General features: G+C 50.5%; 3 protein-coding genes; 2 read left to right on the top strand and 1 right to left on the bottom strand.

The window, feature by feature from the left end:
- Window positions 1-3560: 3560 nt before the first annotated feature.
- On the top strand, window positions 3561-5194 carry GSTUM_00006919001 (uncharacterized protein; the record flags this gene model as incomplete). XM_002839044.2 has 3 exons in its annotated part: window positions 3561-3628; window positions 3678-4139; window positions 4188-5194. 3 exons carry the CDS (start codon window positions 3561-3563, stop codon window positions 5056-5058), a joined length of 1401 nt encoding a protein of 466 aa, XP_002839090.1. The 3' UTR covers window positions 5059-5194.
- A 3995-nt stretch (window positions 5195-9189) lies between these two features.
- Window positions 9190-10308, bottom strand: GSTUM_00006917001 (uncharacterized protein). XM_002839043.2 has 3 exons: window positions 9779-10308; window positions 9569-9721; window positions 9190-9503 (listed from the first exon to the last, which is right to left on the bottom strand). Exons 1-3 carry the CDS (start codon window positions 10138-10140, stop codon window positions 9308-9310), a joined length of 711 nt encoding a protein of 236 aa, XP_002839089.1. The 5' UTR covers window positions 10141-10308; the 3' UTR covers window positions 9190-9307.
- A 1198-nt stretch (window positions 10309-11506) lies between these two features.
- Window positions 11507-13101, top strand: GSTUM_00006916001 (uncharacterized protein). XM_002839042.2 has 5 exons: window positions 11507-11583; window positions 11648-11710; window positions 11769-11868; window positions 11924-12622; window positions 12683-13101. The coding sequence occupies exons 1-5, from the start codon at window positions 11560-11562 to the stop codon at window positions 13036-13038; spliced, it is 1242 nt and encodes a 413-aa protein (XP_002839088.1). The 5' UTR covers window positions 11507-11559; the 3' UTR covers window positions 13039-13101.
- Window positions 13102-16387: the final 3286 nt, after the last annotated feature.

Genomic DNA, 16387 nt, shown 5'->3' with positions numbered 1-16387 from the left:
AATCCCCGGGGCTGTAGGAATTTCAAAAATACGGTAGATTTGGGAAAAGGAAATTATAATGTTCTTCTGCAAGCCCCCACGTGCTCTCCATGTTAATATCCTCAAGAGCTTCCTACCCCCTTTCCGTTGACTTTCCGATCGTGCGACAATCTGTCAATGAATATAATATATCATATGACCAATTTTACATCCCGCAACGCATCCAAAATTACTCTTTGCTGATGAACCAAAGCTTGGCCGCCTCTCCTGACAGGATCACCAGATTTGCACAGTTATTATTGTAGAGCCGTAGGGTGATGAAGCGGTAAATACAAAGAATGACCCAGTCATTACAGATCTATTGAAAACATGAAAGAATCCACATCGAGCGGGCCCTACCAGCCACTGAACAGACACCCGAACCCAGTGGTCTATAGGAGCGTTGCATATCCACCATTACTCTAGAGTAGAATCTTCAATATTCGCTTCATGCCTATAACTACATGTTTCCCCCCTGCCGGCCAGCATCATCCTCCATCTCACTCGCCCATACCAATCCGCACTCCCTTACCCAGTAGTGCTTTCCTTCTCTCTCCTCACTTCCTCAATTCGCAAACTCTTCCCTTATCACCTAGCCTTGGGGGTAACTGTGAAGGGTATCCAGTACCAGCTACGGGTGGGGTTTCCGGCGCGCCCATGCGACCCGTGCTTGTGCACAGTGGCGATGGATTCTACTCGCATGGGCAGTCAGCTACCGGTGAGTCGCCGCCGGACATGTCAGGCAGGTTGACTATATGCTGATTGTCAGGAACCTGCGCGTCGTTGGGCATGTGAATGTTGTCGCGCGCCTGTAGAGCGTCGGGAATTTGTATATGTTCGGGCAGGTTTGTATTATGAAGCACATCCGAGTTTTCGGACACTTCTGGGAGGTCGGGCATCCGTAGGATGCAGGCAGGCGGTACGTCTGGCTGTGTTATGACTTCCGGAGATCGTGGTTCCATTCCGATGAAGCAAGATAGCCACTTTCTCTTCAGTCTCGAAAAGGCCGATCGCTCCCTTTCCCCACTCGCCGACCCCCCAGACCCGATATCTGGAGTGTGAGTGCGTGGTGGACTGTACGCTGATGATTGAGAACTCATCTCGAGATAGTATGATGATTTAGGTGTGGGATATTGGGCTTTTTATGGTTAAAGTCTGGCTTCGGTGAAACGACAAGAATATGTTGAATGAAAGCTATAGGATTTCAGGGCGTGGCTGTAGCGGGTATCCCAGGAGGGAAGAACGTGTCCTATATTATATCCCGATGGCGAGGATTCTGTTCTCGCTACTGCACGAGTGCTCGTGCAGTAAGGCGAGCCACCCTATCCGGGAAGCCCAAAGGAAGCCCATAGGAAGTCCTTGCTGCCGATCCGGAACTCACAATACTACTCCACGCTTTGGTGGAAGGTTAACCGAGTGATGTCACCATCAACCAAGTACATCAGTCCGTGAAAAGTGAAAATATACTCGAGTACACCGCATGAATGCCAAAATGCAACCTGATGCGCAAGATCGAGAATTAATTCAAACTATGGGAGAACCACTAGGATTCCTCCGCGCTCCTCTATATCTAATATTTGCTTTCTCATGTTAATCAAGTTGAGTCGGAATTTCACTTGTTTTGGTGCACCACAAAAGTGAAATAATTAGAGCTCACGATAAATAAGGCATCCATAGTTCGCACACTCCCTTTGGATTGTGGGGGGGAAACAACTCGGAAAACCGATCCCCAGCCCTCCGCCGAGACGAACAACAGAGAAATGCCACACATCTTGCCAGGAAAGGCAGCTCGTCGAGGAAGCAGCGCAAGGACTAATTTTTAGTATCATATTGTGCGGATGAAAAGTTTGGTAGATACCACCGCAAAAATCCCCATCGCAATCGCTTTTCCCAGGAAGGCTTACTCGTAACTCCCTGACGGTTGTGAACACAGCTACTATTTCACATGAGCAAAAAATTGCCCGGAGCCCCAAGATTTTGGTAGTATGCAATAGCAGTCGCGTTCGCAACGTCGAGTAAATTACACATCACGAGTTGGTCGCAAAAGCCCCGACGGAAAAAAAGTGGTCCCCAATCCGATTGGTCTGAGCGCACACACGCCTGCGAAAAGCCGGGTAAGCGATGGAAATCTTACCTATGAGCGGGTTCCCAAAGCCCTCTTCCATGATCACCATCGACCCAAGACAACACGACATGCAGATCATTATAAACCATGACCTCCTATCAAAGAGCTCTGATTTGTACCGCACCGATTCCCGACATTGTCCAAGTGGCTTGAGTAGGAGGGAATGGCATGTGACACTGAAACAGTTAAGAGCCTGGACCCGCGATGCTTTCTCGCTTGGCGAAATAAGGGGACCTTATCAGCTTCCAGATACTCGTAGTCCGGCCATACCATCATACCCGAAATCGGGCTGAGTGGTAGGAAATCACGCGCAGCGAGGGCTAGGGGGTGGCTAAATTAAGTATGTCACCAAAGATCAGCAAGTGATAACTTATGATGCTGCAGGGTCATGGGCATATCATGCAACGCAAACACACAGCAATGGGGTCAAATCAGAAGATAGACCACATTCGCACCCCAGTACGAGTACGAGTACAATGGACGGCAAACATTAGGAATTTTTTGTTCGTAACGGCGCGTATCTCCGAACAGGGAGCGGGTTGGTGGAGGAAGGATGATGGAATATCAAATTAACTTGCCCCAGTAGAGTACGGAGCAGCGCCAACTACGAGTACAGTACAGTACATCAGTCCGGAAAGGTTTAGCAAAAATTCCTTCGATCCCAACGCGATATGACGTACGGGCACCCATTAGCAGTGCCAAGCCTTCCCGGACATCTAAGAGCTCGGAGAGACCAAGTCCAAAAGGGAAAAGGGAAAAGGGAAAAGGGCAAAACTGATGTTAAACCTATGAACCCTGATTTAGTTGAGAGTTACCGTATTCATTATGGCAGATTAAATTTGTATGGGGGCCGGGATTAAACATCTGGAAAATCAATTCGAATCTGTCAGCCAGCATTGCCCCTTGATGTGGGTGGCTTTGTTTGAGGCATTCAAACCCCGAGTTATTCCTTTCCGTTCTTGATAGCAGTTTTTTTTTTTTTCATTCCTTTCATCAGTACAAGTATGGGGGGGGGGGGCGTGACTGTAGGACGTTGTAATTGCTTCTTGTGGTAAGGCGCGGGGTTTTTTTCTTTTTTCTCCTCTCAGCTGAGGATAGAGTTTGCGGTGGTTTGCCTACGATACCCGCATCCGCATCCCACGGGGGCGGGATTTCAACGGCACAGCACAGCACATTTCTCTTGTATTTCTTGTATACTTACGCTAGTCTAAACAACGGCTATCATCGGCTACCGGTATTCGAACGTCCTAGATTATCGTGAAGTGCTCAGCAATGCCTTGGTAATCGTTTTATCTACAACCCCACCCCCCCTTCCCCCTTATCTCCACTCCGTTTGGCTCTCGTTATACAACTTTCCGATTGAGCCCATCCATTTAACCCATCCTCCCCCCCACCAATAAGAAAACCAGAAGCAAACATGCCTTTCACTGCATTCAAGACACCCGATCCTTACAAGTACCTTAACGGCTTCAATTCTTATCACGAGTAGGCTCCCCCCACCCAGGAACTGAGTCCAAATGGCTAAACTTGGCAGGACCGAGGCCATACCTGGCGCCCTTCCGATTGCACAAAATTCTCCACAAAAACCTCCCTACGGGCTCTACACGGAGAAACTCTCAGGTACGGCATTTACGGCTCCGCGTGCAACTAACAAGCAAACATGGCTGTACCGAATCCTCCCCGCCGCTTCACATACCCCCTTCATCCCCGTCTCAGCGGCTTATGGGGGCTGCCCGGCCCCCTCGATGTACCAGTTCCACCAGATTCCTAACCAACTCCGATGGGATCCTTTCGACCTTGACGAGTCGGCGGATTTCATCCAGGGGCTACATATGATTGCTGGTGCCGGGAATGCGTCCATTAGAAATGGCCTTGGGATCTATGCTTTCGCTGCTGGGAAGGATATGGATAGGAGGGGTGCGTTTTACAACGCGGATGGTGACTGGTTGATTGTGTTGCAGGATGGAGAAATGGACGTCCAGACGGAGCTTGGACGGTGAGTGGTGATGAAAATCCACGGGGTACCGAATGCTTACGTGCTTAGATTATATATCCGCCCGAATGAGATACTGATTCTCCCCCGAGGTATCCGTTTCCGGGTATCCCTTCCCGCCGGACCTATCCGGGGCTATGTTCTCGAGATCTCCACAACTGGTCACTTTGAGCTCCCCGAGCTCGGTCCGATCGGTAGCAATTGTCTCGCTAACCCGCGAGACTTTCAGGTTCCAATCGCAACCTTCATCAGTACCCCACCAGACCCCCCAAACTCTTATACCATCACCTGTAAATTCAATGGGGGGCTTTTTACAGCGACTCAACCTCACACTCCTTTCGACGTAGTAGCCTGGCATGGTACCTACTATCCTATGAAGTACGACCTGGGAAGGTTTAATACCATCGGCTCCATCTCATACGATCACCCCGATCCTTCGGTTTTCACAGTGCTGACAGCGCATTCCTCAACTCCGGGGACTGCAATCGTCGACTTTGCCATTTTCCCGCCCAGGTGGTCGGTTGCGGAAGACACCTTCCGCCCGCCATGGTTCCACAGAAACAACATGAGCGAGTTTATGGGGTTGCTATCCGGCCTTTACGATGGTAAGACATCCGGCGGATTTAAACCCGGCGGTGCAAGTCTTCATAACATTGCAGCCGGCCACGGTCCCGATGCCGGGACCCACGAGAAGGCTTCTGAGGATCCACTGAAACCGACAAAGGTGGGAGAGGGTGCAATGGCGTTCATGTTTGAGAGTTGTTTCATGGTGGGTGTGACGGAGTGGGGGTTGAGGACTTGTAGGAAGATCCAGGAGGATTATAACACGGAGAGCTGGGGTAGGCTGAAGAGGAATTTTTCGCCTCCAGAGGGGAAGTGGGGGGAAGATGAGAGTGGGGATAGACTCGTCGTTACGGTATAGTGTCGCTGTCTCCTTGGTTGGACGCGGTGATGAGTAATGCGCATTGAGGCTGCTCGCTTGCGAGCTTCGGTAGTTTGTGCTTTAATGTTGCTGGTACGCTTGTACGGTAGTTTATCAATACTCATTGGTTCAGCTAGCTATGATACTTGTAAACTCACACTGTCACATGGAGCTGAGATTCCAGCCTACCGGTACGCACGCGATACAGAGGTTCGACCTGAAGCGGTTATTGTGGTACGCGCGCCCGGAGTGCCGGTATTGTGGAGCGAAAGGAATGGGGCCCGTGGGAATCATCATTCTGATACCGCTAAACAAGTTACGGTATCGTGCTCGAGTACTACAATTGACTGCGGGGTTCAGTCAGTACTGGTATGCGGAATTGGCAAACGTGGCAGCTACAGTAAAACGTCTCAGTCGGGAGCTTGAATGCTGAGTCATTAGCGAGGCTCCGTAAGCCGGAGTCTTGGACTTTAAGCGCCAAGTTAGTGATGCCCATTAAAAAGTGTTACTGGGTTCATGGGCCTGATTTTGGAACAGACTTGGAGGCAATGTCGGCAGAATCTCTCTGACCATGGGTGGATATTACGAGATCGTGTACGAGTATGGTATGGCAATTGTACCGGTACAGGTATTTAAGTTACTGTAAGGCCAGGCCCACAGATTGTGTGACACCAAGATCTTGGGCCCTTGGCGCCCAAAAGCGGGTTACAGCAGGTCCAAGCGCGAAAACCTTCGGGAACCTTTGGACTCGCGAACCCGAAATATAAGAATGCATACTGCGTAGGTCATCGAGCTCCAACGCCCCCCCTTTCCCGCGAGGCTAGAAGAGATCCAACACCATGAAAGCTTCATCACAGCTCCACCTCCTCATACCGCACCATGAGAAAGCCGCCATGTCACTACTCCACCTCCCAAACGAGCTCGTCCTTCAGATCTCCCAAAATCTGGACCCAGTAGACTTATACACCTTCCTCCGAGCCAACCGCGCACTATTCCACCTCCTTTACGACTCTCTCCTCAGCACGGCGTGCGACAAGAGTCAGGGCTGTTGCGGCGAGTACGAGAACCGCTCCCGCAACCTCCTCTACTCGGCCGCGCAAAGAGGCGACAAGGAGCTTGTGAAGTTAGTCGTTTCCAAGGGAATCCTGAAGGTGGCGGACCCCGCAAAACTCCTGATACGCTTTCTGAGGCGACGGAAGTGCAACGACGCGCTGCGAATACTCCTCGAATGCGGGGTAGACCCGACGGTGTATCCGATGAAAGAGCAGGCGAGCGTGGGGGAGTTGCCGCTGAGATACGCGGTGACGCACGGGAAGGCGAAGGCTCTGGAGATCATGTTGGACACCAGCGACGTGGACGTTAACAGGTGTCTCTACGAGGGCGTCACGCTCCTGTACTTGGCCGTCGAGTATCGCCAAATGGCGTCGATTCAAGTCCTGCTCGCGCGGAAGGAGATCGACGTCAACAAGTCCGGTCTCGCGGACGACTGCACACCGCTATACCGCGCCGTGCGCAGTGTCGACCGTTCGGAGGACATAACGAGAGTCCTACTGGCGGACCCGAGGGTCGACGTGAACTGCTCGGACGCCGACATCCAAACACCGCTCCACGCAGCTGCAGATTTCGGTGGCGAGCAACTACTCAGAATGCTGCTGGCACATCCAAAAATCGACCTTAACGTCCGCGACAACTTGGGCCAGACACCCCTGTACCTCGCGGTGATGCTCGGCGACTGTAGACTCATTAGGTTCTTCCTGGAAGACGAGCGATTGGCCCCCACGCAGCACCAGGGTGCCTGTGGAAACCCGCTCCACGCCGCGGTCGGGAGCGGTCAGTTCCCGGCGTTACGCTTGCTCCTCGAAGATGGGAGGTTCGACGTCAACTCCACCGACGAGAGCGGGGACACGCCCTTGCACATCGCCATCCAGAAGGGCGACAGGGAGGACCTCGTGCTCTTGTTGCTCTCCAGGGAGAACGTGGATGTTGAGATGAAGAATAACGCGGGGATCTCGTCGAGGGGTTTGGTGGCGGCGCAGAATAGGTTGGTGCTGAAGAGGGCGATGGAGAAGTATTCGCGTGGGAAACGTGAGCACCTTGATAAAATCCAAATCCTGTGTACTCTAGATTATGCTAATGGGTTTGGTGCGTGCAGGGCAGGTAATTGAAGTACGCGGGCACCGGCGGAAGCGCGCGAAGTCTCGCGGGTAGAGGTGTCCTTTCTTCGCATGGGGGCGGTGGTTTGGTTGGCTATGGATCTTGTCATCACTGGTGGACTACTGTGCTCTCTGGGCGGCGTTATGTTATATTATCATGTCATACCTACGGCGCCTCGACCTTATTTTTATCATAATATTATTTAGCGTAGTTTGGTTCCCTCCTTCCCACCCTCTTTCCTACTTGTATCCTCCATTTACTCCATTTGTGCCGGGCACTCGCACTATAATATAATAAAACAGATTAACTACCGAACAAAGAAGCTGGAACCCCAAAGTATCATACTTGAGTAGAGTGACGAAAAACCCAAGCCATTGGCTGTGTATAAGGACCGACAGCTCATTCCCGTCCGGGAAGAAGTATAAACATCCCAAGAGGAATCATTTTCTTTGGTGTAGGAAGCATTAAGCACTAGAATTGACAAATTGTTCCGCTCCACACTGCTCAACGTGACTCATAATTTTCCATGTATGAAAACATAGCAGTCATCATCCGACGGCACGGTCGATGACTTCCGACCTCTGAAATTCTATTCCCGGTATCATACATAACCCAATTGCTCTCTATCTCGTAGCAAACCGTCCGGGACCGTACAGTACGATACACTTCGCGCTCGGAGAGGGGGAAGGGGGGGGATTCCAAACCCTCCCCGCTGTCAAGAAGGGCAGTGCAAACATCTCTCGCTTCCGGAGCATTAATCATATCATGGAAAGCCCACCTGCCGGAGCCCTTCCTCCTAGCAGCTACTCTTACAATGGAGGCAGGAATGCAGGGAGGAGGGGGGGTGTATCGTACGGGGAAGCGTTCGGCCGGTTAGAACTTGCGAGAATTATCTATCAATGTGCTCCGTCGAGCCGTTTATTTCACTGGAACTCACTCTTCCTATGATAATTTAGACTGCTCTGCGCAAGCGCTCGCTCGATCAGGCGCGGGTCGGTCGGTCCGAGAAAACGACATGACGTTCCGCCGCTCGAGCCCGAGCCGGTCACCGATTCGGATTCTTCCCGAAGACGGGCTTTATCAAAGGGAGGTTGTTGATTTCGCGGGCGGGTCGGTGACTAACTGATGGAAAGTTGATCCCCGCACGAAGTACCGTACTGTACTGTACGCGTGGGGACGGAAAGGCTTTAGGGTCTTATTAGTCTATAATCAAATATGATATAAGTTACCACCTTGGCTTGGTGAGCCATCAGCAAAAAAAGTACCCGTATTTGAAATGTGATCGGATTTATCTCGTCGGTGGGATAAGTTACCGGTATATTTGAAGCTAGCGATAAATTGCACGGAAAAAACCTTGTGAGAATTCCTCACTTGCCAAAAACCCCGGGAAGGCTTTTCCTCTTTCTCCCTTCAACCCCCAAAGAATAACGCAGCCAGCTTCTCAAAACCTGATCGATCGGTTTGGGGGGGGGGGAACGTCGTTTGCGGGAAAAAGAACATGGCGCCAGGTTAGTGATATGTGAATAAGAGCCGCAAGCCCTTTGATCGCGATCGGTACAAGTACAGTACCCCCGGTATGATACCCGTTCTTGCCCCCCCCCCCTTCGCGGGGCTTCTTCACAGCAGACCCGTTCGCGGGACCAACAGTTGGTCGCCTAGATACCGGTAGAGGTTATCTATAATTTGGGTGATGCGCCTTCTTTGTGTTGTCTTTCGGCGTCGGGCGGCGGATAGCTCGGAACCGTGCGGTATGTAGCTTGCGGGAGTCAATCATGGTACGGTACCATGACGAGTACGATAGCTATTTATTAAATTGCACTTTGGAACAAGCTGGCTTTGGTTTGCTTCACTGTTAGCAAAACCCATCCTAGCCAGAACCATGTATACGTGTAAATTTATGTGCCAAATTCGCAGATTTCATTGCCATTGCGATAGTCTTCTGGCTCAGGGGGCTACTGGTACTGCACCGCGCCCGCAGGGGGTAAGGTTGTTTATTCAATTTTTTATCTATGATACCAGCTTCTCACGAGATGATAGAGCAAATGATTGATCTCCCATTCTTGCCTCGTGCTGTTTTGGTGAGGATTTCAATTTTCTAGTTCGCTGTTCCTGCTGCGTGCCATTTTTCCACCAGTTCCCCGATAGCCTGTTCCGTCAAATCCTTTCCTTCCTTCTTCAACTCTTTCTTCGCTTTCTTTCTAAGATTCGACTTTTTCAAAGAGAGTGCTCTTTTTTCCGTATTCTTCTCCACCCATTTCTTTTTACTTTCCTTCTGCCGCTCCTTTCTCTCGCTCTCTGGCAACATCCCGAGTCAGATTAGAGAAGCTTTCCCTCGGGGATGCATTACCGCCGGTACTTGCCTGTGAGCCTCGAGCTTGCCAATTCTGCTTTCATTTGTTCGTGCATTTTGGCATGTGCTTGTCTGAAAGGGGAGGAGGGTAACCCCTCCGCGCACGTGGGGTTTAGGTAGTGGGCCAAATGCTGCCAGATGGCTTGCCTAGGATTGAGGCTATCAATGGGATTAGAATTTCCGTTCGGAAAAGAAAAAAAGGGGGGGAATACATACCGGTGTCTGAAATTGCGTTGACACTCCCGAACGGGACAGAAGCCTTCCCTACCGGAAAGGGGACGCCTGCGGGGTTGTCCTAGATTGGTATAACCGAAAGGGGCCTCAGAGGAATCGGCCGGTTGAGGGGTAGTCATGCCGAGTACCGGTATTTCTGGTGGGATGGAGAATAGAAGGGTGGGAAGATGGGTGGAGGAGGAGAGGGACTCGGGGCTCAACGCGCGACAGTATTTAAGCGATATTTCTGTTCGCGCATGGACTTTCTGCTTGTATTCGTTTCTCTGCGCCAAGCCCTTGCTTGTGATAGCTGCACGTGTGTTATTATGGCATGGTGGTCGAGCATCAGTACTTGTATGGTACATTTTTGGTTCCCTACGAGTATGATACTTGTACAGTACAGTACTGTAGAATGTTTCGAGATTGGTAATGGTCCAAGTGTGGCAATGGTGTAAAATATTGTCCACCGTACCGGTCACTTAGCAGTAAATTACTGTAAGAGCTCCTCGGACATACCACCGGTACTCGAGTACATCTGGAAAGGATCTTGACTTAACCTAGGGCCATTAACCGCGTTAAATAGCGAAATCCGCGCACAGCTTAAGCCAGTGGAGGGGCAAAACGGATACCAATTCTTGGCTCGGTGACACGACAGGACGATCACAGCGGGCGGGTGCATAGACTAATGGTGCCGGCGCTCGAGTATGACAAAATTATATATCGGCCTCGTATAGAGAAAGATACCGGTACTGGTAGAGAAGTGGGAAGAAAGGCAAGAATCAATTGTTGGCGACTACCGGTACTCGGGTAGCGCTTGTCTTGTGTCGCTTCCTCCTCCCTAGATACTCCCGGTATCTCCACCCAGAATGTCACAGAATCAGTGATGGATAATCAACGCGATAGGACGATGAAGGTCTACGTGGGTCACCATCAGTCACGCCCAGGCCTCTGACAGGTACAGTACTCGTGTCATGGGTTACTTGGTAGACTACCGCAATTATCCCGCTCCTTCAAGCTCTAACGCGCGAGCCCAAAACCAAGCAAGCTGCCAGGTTCCGTCTCTCCTCAATCAACAGGGTCCCGGGGTAAAAGGACGGGCGGCGGGTTGCTAAGAATTGGATTACTGGTAGATGACCCGAAAGGGAGAAAAGTCATCGAGCCGCATCAGGGGTTTGTGCAGACTGACCTAGGCGGGAACTACGAGTATCAGTAGTTGTCGCCGGAAGTTGACCTCCAAACTCCGGCAAGTGCCGAACTTCTTGAACTTGGACCTCTCAAAAGGTCATACGAGAGTAGCCAATTATCTAGTATCACACAGGAACGGTATCATATCGTGAAACTACTCGAGTACTCGAGTAGTCTACTTCTTTTGGGATTGTGCTTGAGGGGAACGTTTGCAGGTCAAATGGTACCCTTACAAGGTCGCCAAGCCTTGTCATTAGCTCATGTTAATACCATCTAAGTTCCTCTGCACAAACCCTCAAATGATGGGCTGCGTGTGGGATGATAGGCGGGTACATACTGTGCTCGCGATTGGGGTGAAGTTTGTGAGCGCGACTGCTATTGCATAGCACACGGATCCAAGGAGAGGAAGCCGAAACTTGGAGGCGGCCTATGCAACGGCAGTCGTGTTCGCAAACGTCACCCCATTGCAAGTGTCGTACTGGGTACTACGTACCTGTATCGCATATAAGCTTCATTTCCCCGCTTGAGCTCTCCACCGTTATCAACGTTACTATCATCTCTCAATAATTGGGGTCAGACCGAAGTTGGGATTAGCAATCATGGGCCTGGTTAACGTTTTGATGGTTTGCTTTAATCTTTGCTTGACTGATGGTGATGAGGGCTAAGAGCTAATGATTGAGCAAACAGGTTGGAACTGGAGAGTACACTACCGGCTGGGTTGGCACCGGGGGGTCTACATCCGACAAGAAGGTGCCATGATATCATCACCTGTCATCTCACACATCTCCAACTCTGACATTTCTTGCAGGTAGGCGTAGTGGGTCTCACCCTCTTTGACCTCCGCCGTCGCGGAAAAGTCGGGGAGCTTAGCATGGTTGGCGTGAACGGGAAAAAATACCCCGATATCCGTACTCTACCCCTTCAATTCCTCTCTCCTACCCCACAGAAATTGACACTCGGTAGGCAATCACTTGGAAAAAAACATCAAAAGCGTCTACAACAATCTCGACGTCTCGTTCAACTCCTTCCCCGCCGATGACGCCGTGGACCCGGACAGTTACAAAACCGCAATCGACGCCCTCTCTCCCGGTGACGCAATTACCATCTTTACCCCGGACACAACGCACTTCCCCATCGCGCTCTACGCAATCCGGAAAGGGATACACGTCCTCATCACCAAGCCGGCGACGAAAACGCTGGAGGACCACCTCGCCCTCATCGAGGAGGCCGAGAAGGCAAAGGTGTTCGTTTACGTGGAGCACCACAAACGCTTCGATCCTGTGTACTCCGATGCGAGGGCTAAAGCCAAGAATCTCGGTGACTTTAATTACTTTTACAGTTACATGTCGCAGCCCAAGTCGCAGCTGGAGACCTTCAGGGCGTGGGCTGGGAAGGAGAGCGATATCTCGTACTATCTGAATTCGCATCATATCGATATCAATGAGAGCATGGTTCCGGGATACCGGCCTTTTAAAGTCACTGCCTCGGGGAGCACTGGTTGCGCAACGGGGTTGGGGTGTGTCGGAGGAACCGAAGACACAATCACACTCTTGACAGATTGGGTGAAGAAGGATGACCCATCGAAGACTGCCACAGGAGTATACATCGCATGTTGGACTGCCCCTCAAAAGGCTGGCGTTCATTCAAACCAATACTTCCACTGTAACCCCCCCCCAGTTGCCCCCCTACAGCAGAACTTTGAAAAAAGCTAACTTGTAAAAGACATGGCCTCCAAAGGCGAAATCCGCGCCAACCAATCTAAGCGTAGCTATGATGTGACAGACGACCAGGACGGCCTGACCTGGTATAACCCATTCTACATGCGCTACGCGCCCGACGAGGAAGGGAACTTTGGCGGGCAGACCGGCTATGGCTATATTTCATTCGAGAAGTTTGTGGACGCGTGTGCAGCGCTGAACGAGGGTCGCATCACACTTGCGGAGCTGGACAGGCGTGGCCTGTCCACGCTTAGGAATACTGTTGTTACGGGGGCGATATTGCACGCGGGGAGGATAAGTCTAGATGAGAAGAGGAGCGTCGGGATCGAGGAGGTTGAGGGGACATTGAGACTTGTTTAGATGAGGTGTGGGTTTGCAATTGTCACTCACTCTAGTCTTGTCGTAAATTATTCTATTTTTTAACTATCGTACTATTTGTAGATAGTCAACTTCTCCATTCACACCGTACGATACGGCATTCGCCCCAACCCATCCCACCGCTGACTTACCCGCCATCTTACCTTTGACTAGCATTTCCCAACCTCACCTCTCCCCAGACAGCTAAGATTTAATTTAACTTCCTTGTCGTATTCCTTGACCAACCTAACCTCCGAAAACAAGTTTATCCGTCCCCTTTCCACAGCACGAGCTACGGTTCGGATCCGGAACCAGCTGTCCGTCGGAGCCGTTCGTCGCGGCTTGCGTGCGCTGTCTTGTTGTACCTTACTCGAGCAGTGGTGGTTTTAAGATAGCTGCGATATGCTTATTATACGTTCGGGTGGTCGGGAACCTACGGACCTATATTTCATTACACACTATTGATGGACCCGGGAGGCTGCTGCTACGGATCGCTGGAAATTGGGTTTAAGCCCCTAGAGTGTGTATGGAAGCTCCTGTAAAACGCATCCCCAAAATTTCTGGTTTCGAGAGTTCACACAGCCTCCGAAACTGCGACTATTCTCATATATTGACATGCTTGTCACGATAGCTGAATCTTTCGCTGGGCGGAGGATAGATGTGATTGCACCTGTGTTCCGGTATCAGGTCTAAAACCGGAGCAAGGCAGTCCAGGATTATCAGGAGGGGGGGTTCCCCCAGCACCTGGTTATTTCTTTTGCGAATTGTAATCGAGGTTTAGAAACGGAAACTGCCAACCCGGAGAGGGGCTTTTCTTGCAATGGTTTGGTTTCGGTCTTTGGGTTCCGGATCGTGAAAGGCATGAAACAACGCATAAGGCTACTTGTTCTCAACGTGAGTTATATCTGATAAATATTGTCACTGGTAGTGTTGGAAGTCCCATTCTCGGTACCCGAACCCTTCCTATCGACTGACTTGAGCCAAATATGCCGTCCATACTTCCGAGCGGGATTCCCTTCGTCCCGAGCACAAGGGAGAGCATGGAAAAGGAGAAAGTTTCATGGATAAGATATGTTCTGTACCCGCCCTTGCCGACAGAGGCACTCATGCTCGGTGTGACTACCGCCATATCAAGGTTAAAGAAGCAGCCATTGGGTGGCGGCCGCGAGGGAAACGCTGGTTTCTCGGAGACGAGCTCTGGGGATTTTAGATATGTGTGAATCTAGCAACGATGGTATTCCAGCCGGATCGGAAGAAGCCGGTAAAGGGGAAGGTTGGCTCCTTTCGCCGGGGGGAATTTATATTAGAGTCGAAACAACTTTTGGTCACCTATTATCACTCGTTGGGTTTTCTAGCCGGCTGTTGGAGATCTCCGCAGGCGTGGGGATAGGGTGACAGGGGACATCGTTGATGGCCACTTTTACGCCGAAAATGCGAATTTCTTTTTTCCACAGCATCAGAACTCAACCACCGATTGTGGAAGCAAGTCAATTCTCCACACAATAGTGATTTTGGCTATTTTAAGCCCGGTATTTAATTTTTCGAAGTGTACAGTTCGATATTGCCTGAACTGTGGCAATGTGAAATCGGCGATTCTCAAAACAGGTATCATACTTACTCTCAAGCCTTTCGGGAGGAACCACAGTCTTCATTATTAGACCCCTCGCAGAGCTCCAGCTGCTCAAGCCACTCTCTCTTTGGGCTTTTATCACCGTCTGGTGCCTTCGTAATGTGGTGTCCGCTTTCTAGAACCATGGACCGGGTGTTTTGGACTTTTACTCCTAGGTCCTTGATATCGGCTCGGAGGGCCGCTTCGACATTGCTCAGCTGGGTCTTGACATCATCGCTTTTTGTCTCGACATTGTTGATTTTTGTCTCGACATTGTTGGTTTTTGCCTCGACATTGTCGATTTTTGTCTCGACATTGTTGATTTTTGTCTCGACATTGTTGGTTTTTGCCTCGACACTGTCGATTTTTGTCTCGACATTGTTGATTTTTGTCTCGACATTGTTGATTTTTGTCTTGACATTGTCGATTTTTGTCTCGACATTGTTAAATCTTGTGTTGATGATGTTGATTGTCTCTTGACGTCCTACATGGTTGTCCAAAAGGACAACACCAGCCGCAGCCAGGGTAAACCCCCCGGTGATGAGGTGGCCGACATGGTGACAAGCTAGGATCCGAACTGATAGGTATACCATCCAGTTAGCAGTGATCTCAGAATGGACAAGGGAGGCATGCTGGTATTCATGGCGGTTGTGATAGATGCCGCGGGGTTGGTCAGAGAGTTTGTGAAATGGAGCCCCTGAGGCACAAGCGAAGTCAGCAAGTTATAGTCTTTAGTACTCAAGCGGGGCGGGTGGTGGGGTGTTGGGAAAGCTCACCGGGTTGTTTTAGAGAATGAGCGCAGAGTATGATACTATGATGCTTCTGGTTCAAATCTGGGGGTTGCTCCCTACTTATAAGTCTACGAAGCTGTGGCCTCCAGCCACACATTGTTTTAAGCACTCGCCACATCTCTGCTATTCTTCCGCCATATAGTACTATGATATAAATATTGATATGGGCGCCTCTGGTGCGAATGAAAGAGGGGGCCAAGCCCTCCACCAACGGGATGGGTAGGTATGATACCTGTCAGGAATCAGGCAGAGTGAATGCTGCCGCAGGAGTGGGGTACGCCATATGAATGGCTAGCATTCACCGTAACCAACTTGAGCTTAAAAACATCTTGGAAGGAAGAAGTAAGATTCTATCCTGGAGCTAATTTACCAGTGTCTCCTGCATATCGTTGAGAGTTGAAGAAGTCTCTTCAACCCCCGCCATTTGAGCAGCGATTTAACTGTCCGAGCACACGAAAACCAATGGCAACGTGAGCCCGCTTAATGTTACATTATCTCTCTGGCTGGCTAGGTTATGGAAGACTGACTTGATAAATTCACTCAAACTAAAAAGTAGCCGACAAAAATGTTTGGGCTGTTCGTCCGGCGAGCTATCAAGGCTGTCCGCAGGCGGTTGCGTCTCTCTGCATCATGCTGAACCCCCCCCCCCCCTTCGTTTGTACTAACGGAACTACTATTAAGACCCCCTTCTAGCTAAAAGGACAATGCTACCTCCTATCCGAGCAAACACCCCTAGATCCTCGGGGTTGGAAACTTCTCCTAGCAGGGTAATCAGGAGAAAACCCTAGCTATACGCCTTCGACCGAGTATCCCTCTAGCCTTTGAGCTAAAATTCCATAAATTTTAGCATACGGACGAAGGGATATAGCATTCGAGCTCCATATTCCAGACACCAGGGTTGCTATATGAGCGCTCGACACTTTTCTTCCATGCGGTTTGGTTCAGATGGCTA

The sequence above is a fragment of the Tuber melanosporum genome (genome assembly GCF_000151645.1).
Source record: "Tuber melanosporum whole genome shotgun sequence assembly, scaffold_3, strain Mel28".
In the NCBI taxonomy this organism is placed as follows: Eukaryota; Fungi; Ascomycota; class Pezizomycetes; order Pezizales; family Tuberaceae; genus Tuber; species Tuber melanosporum.
The sequence above is the reverse complement of the archived record's forward strand: the minus strand, read 5'-3'. Positions and strand labels throughout refer to the sequence as shown.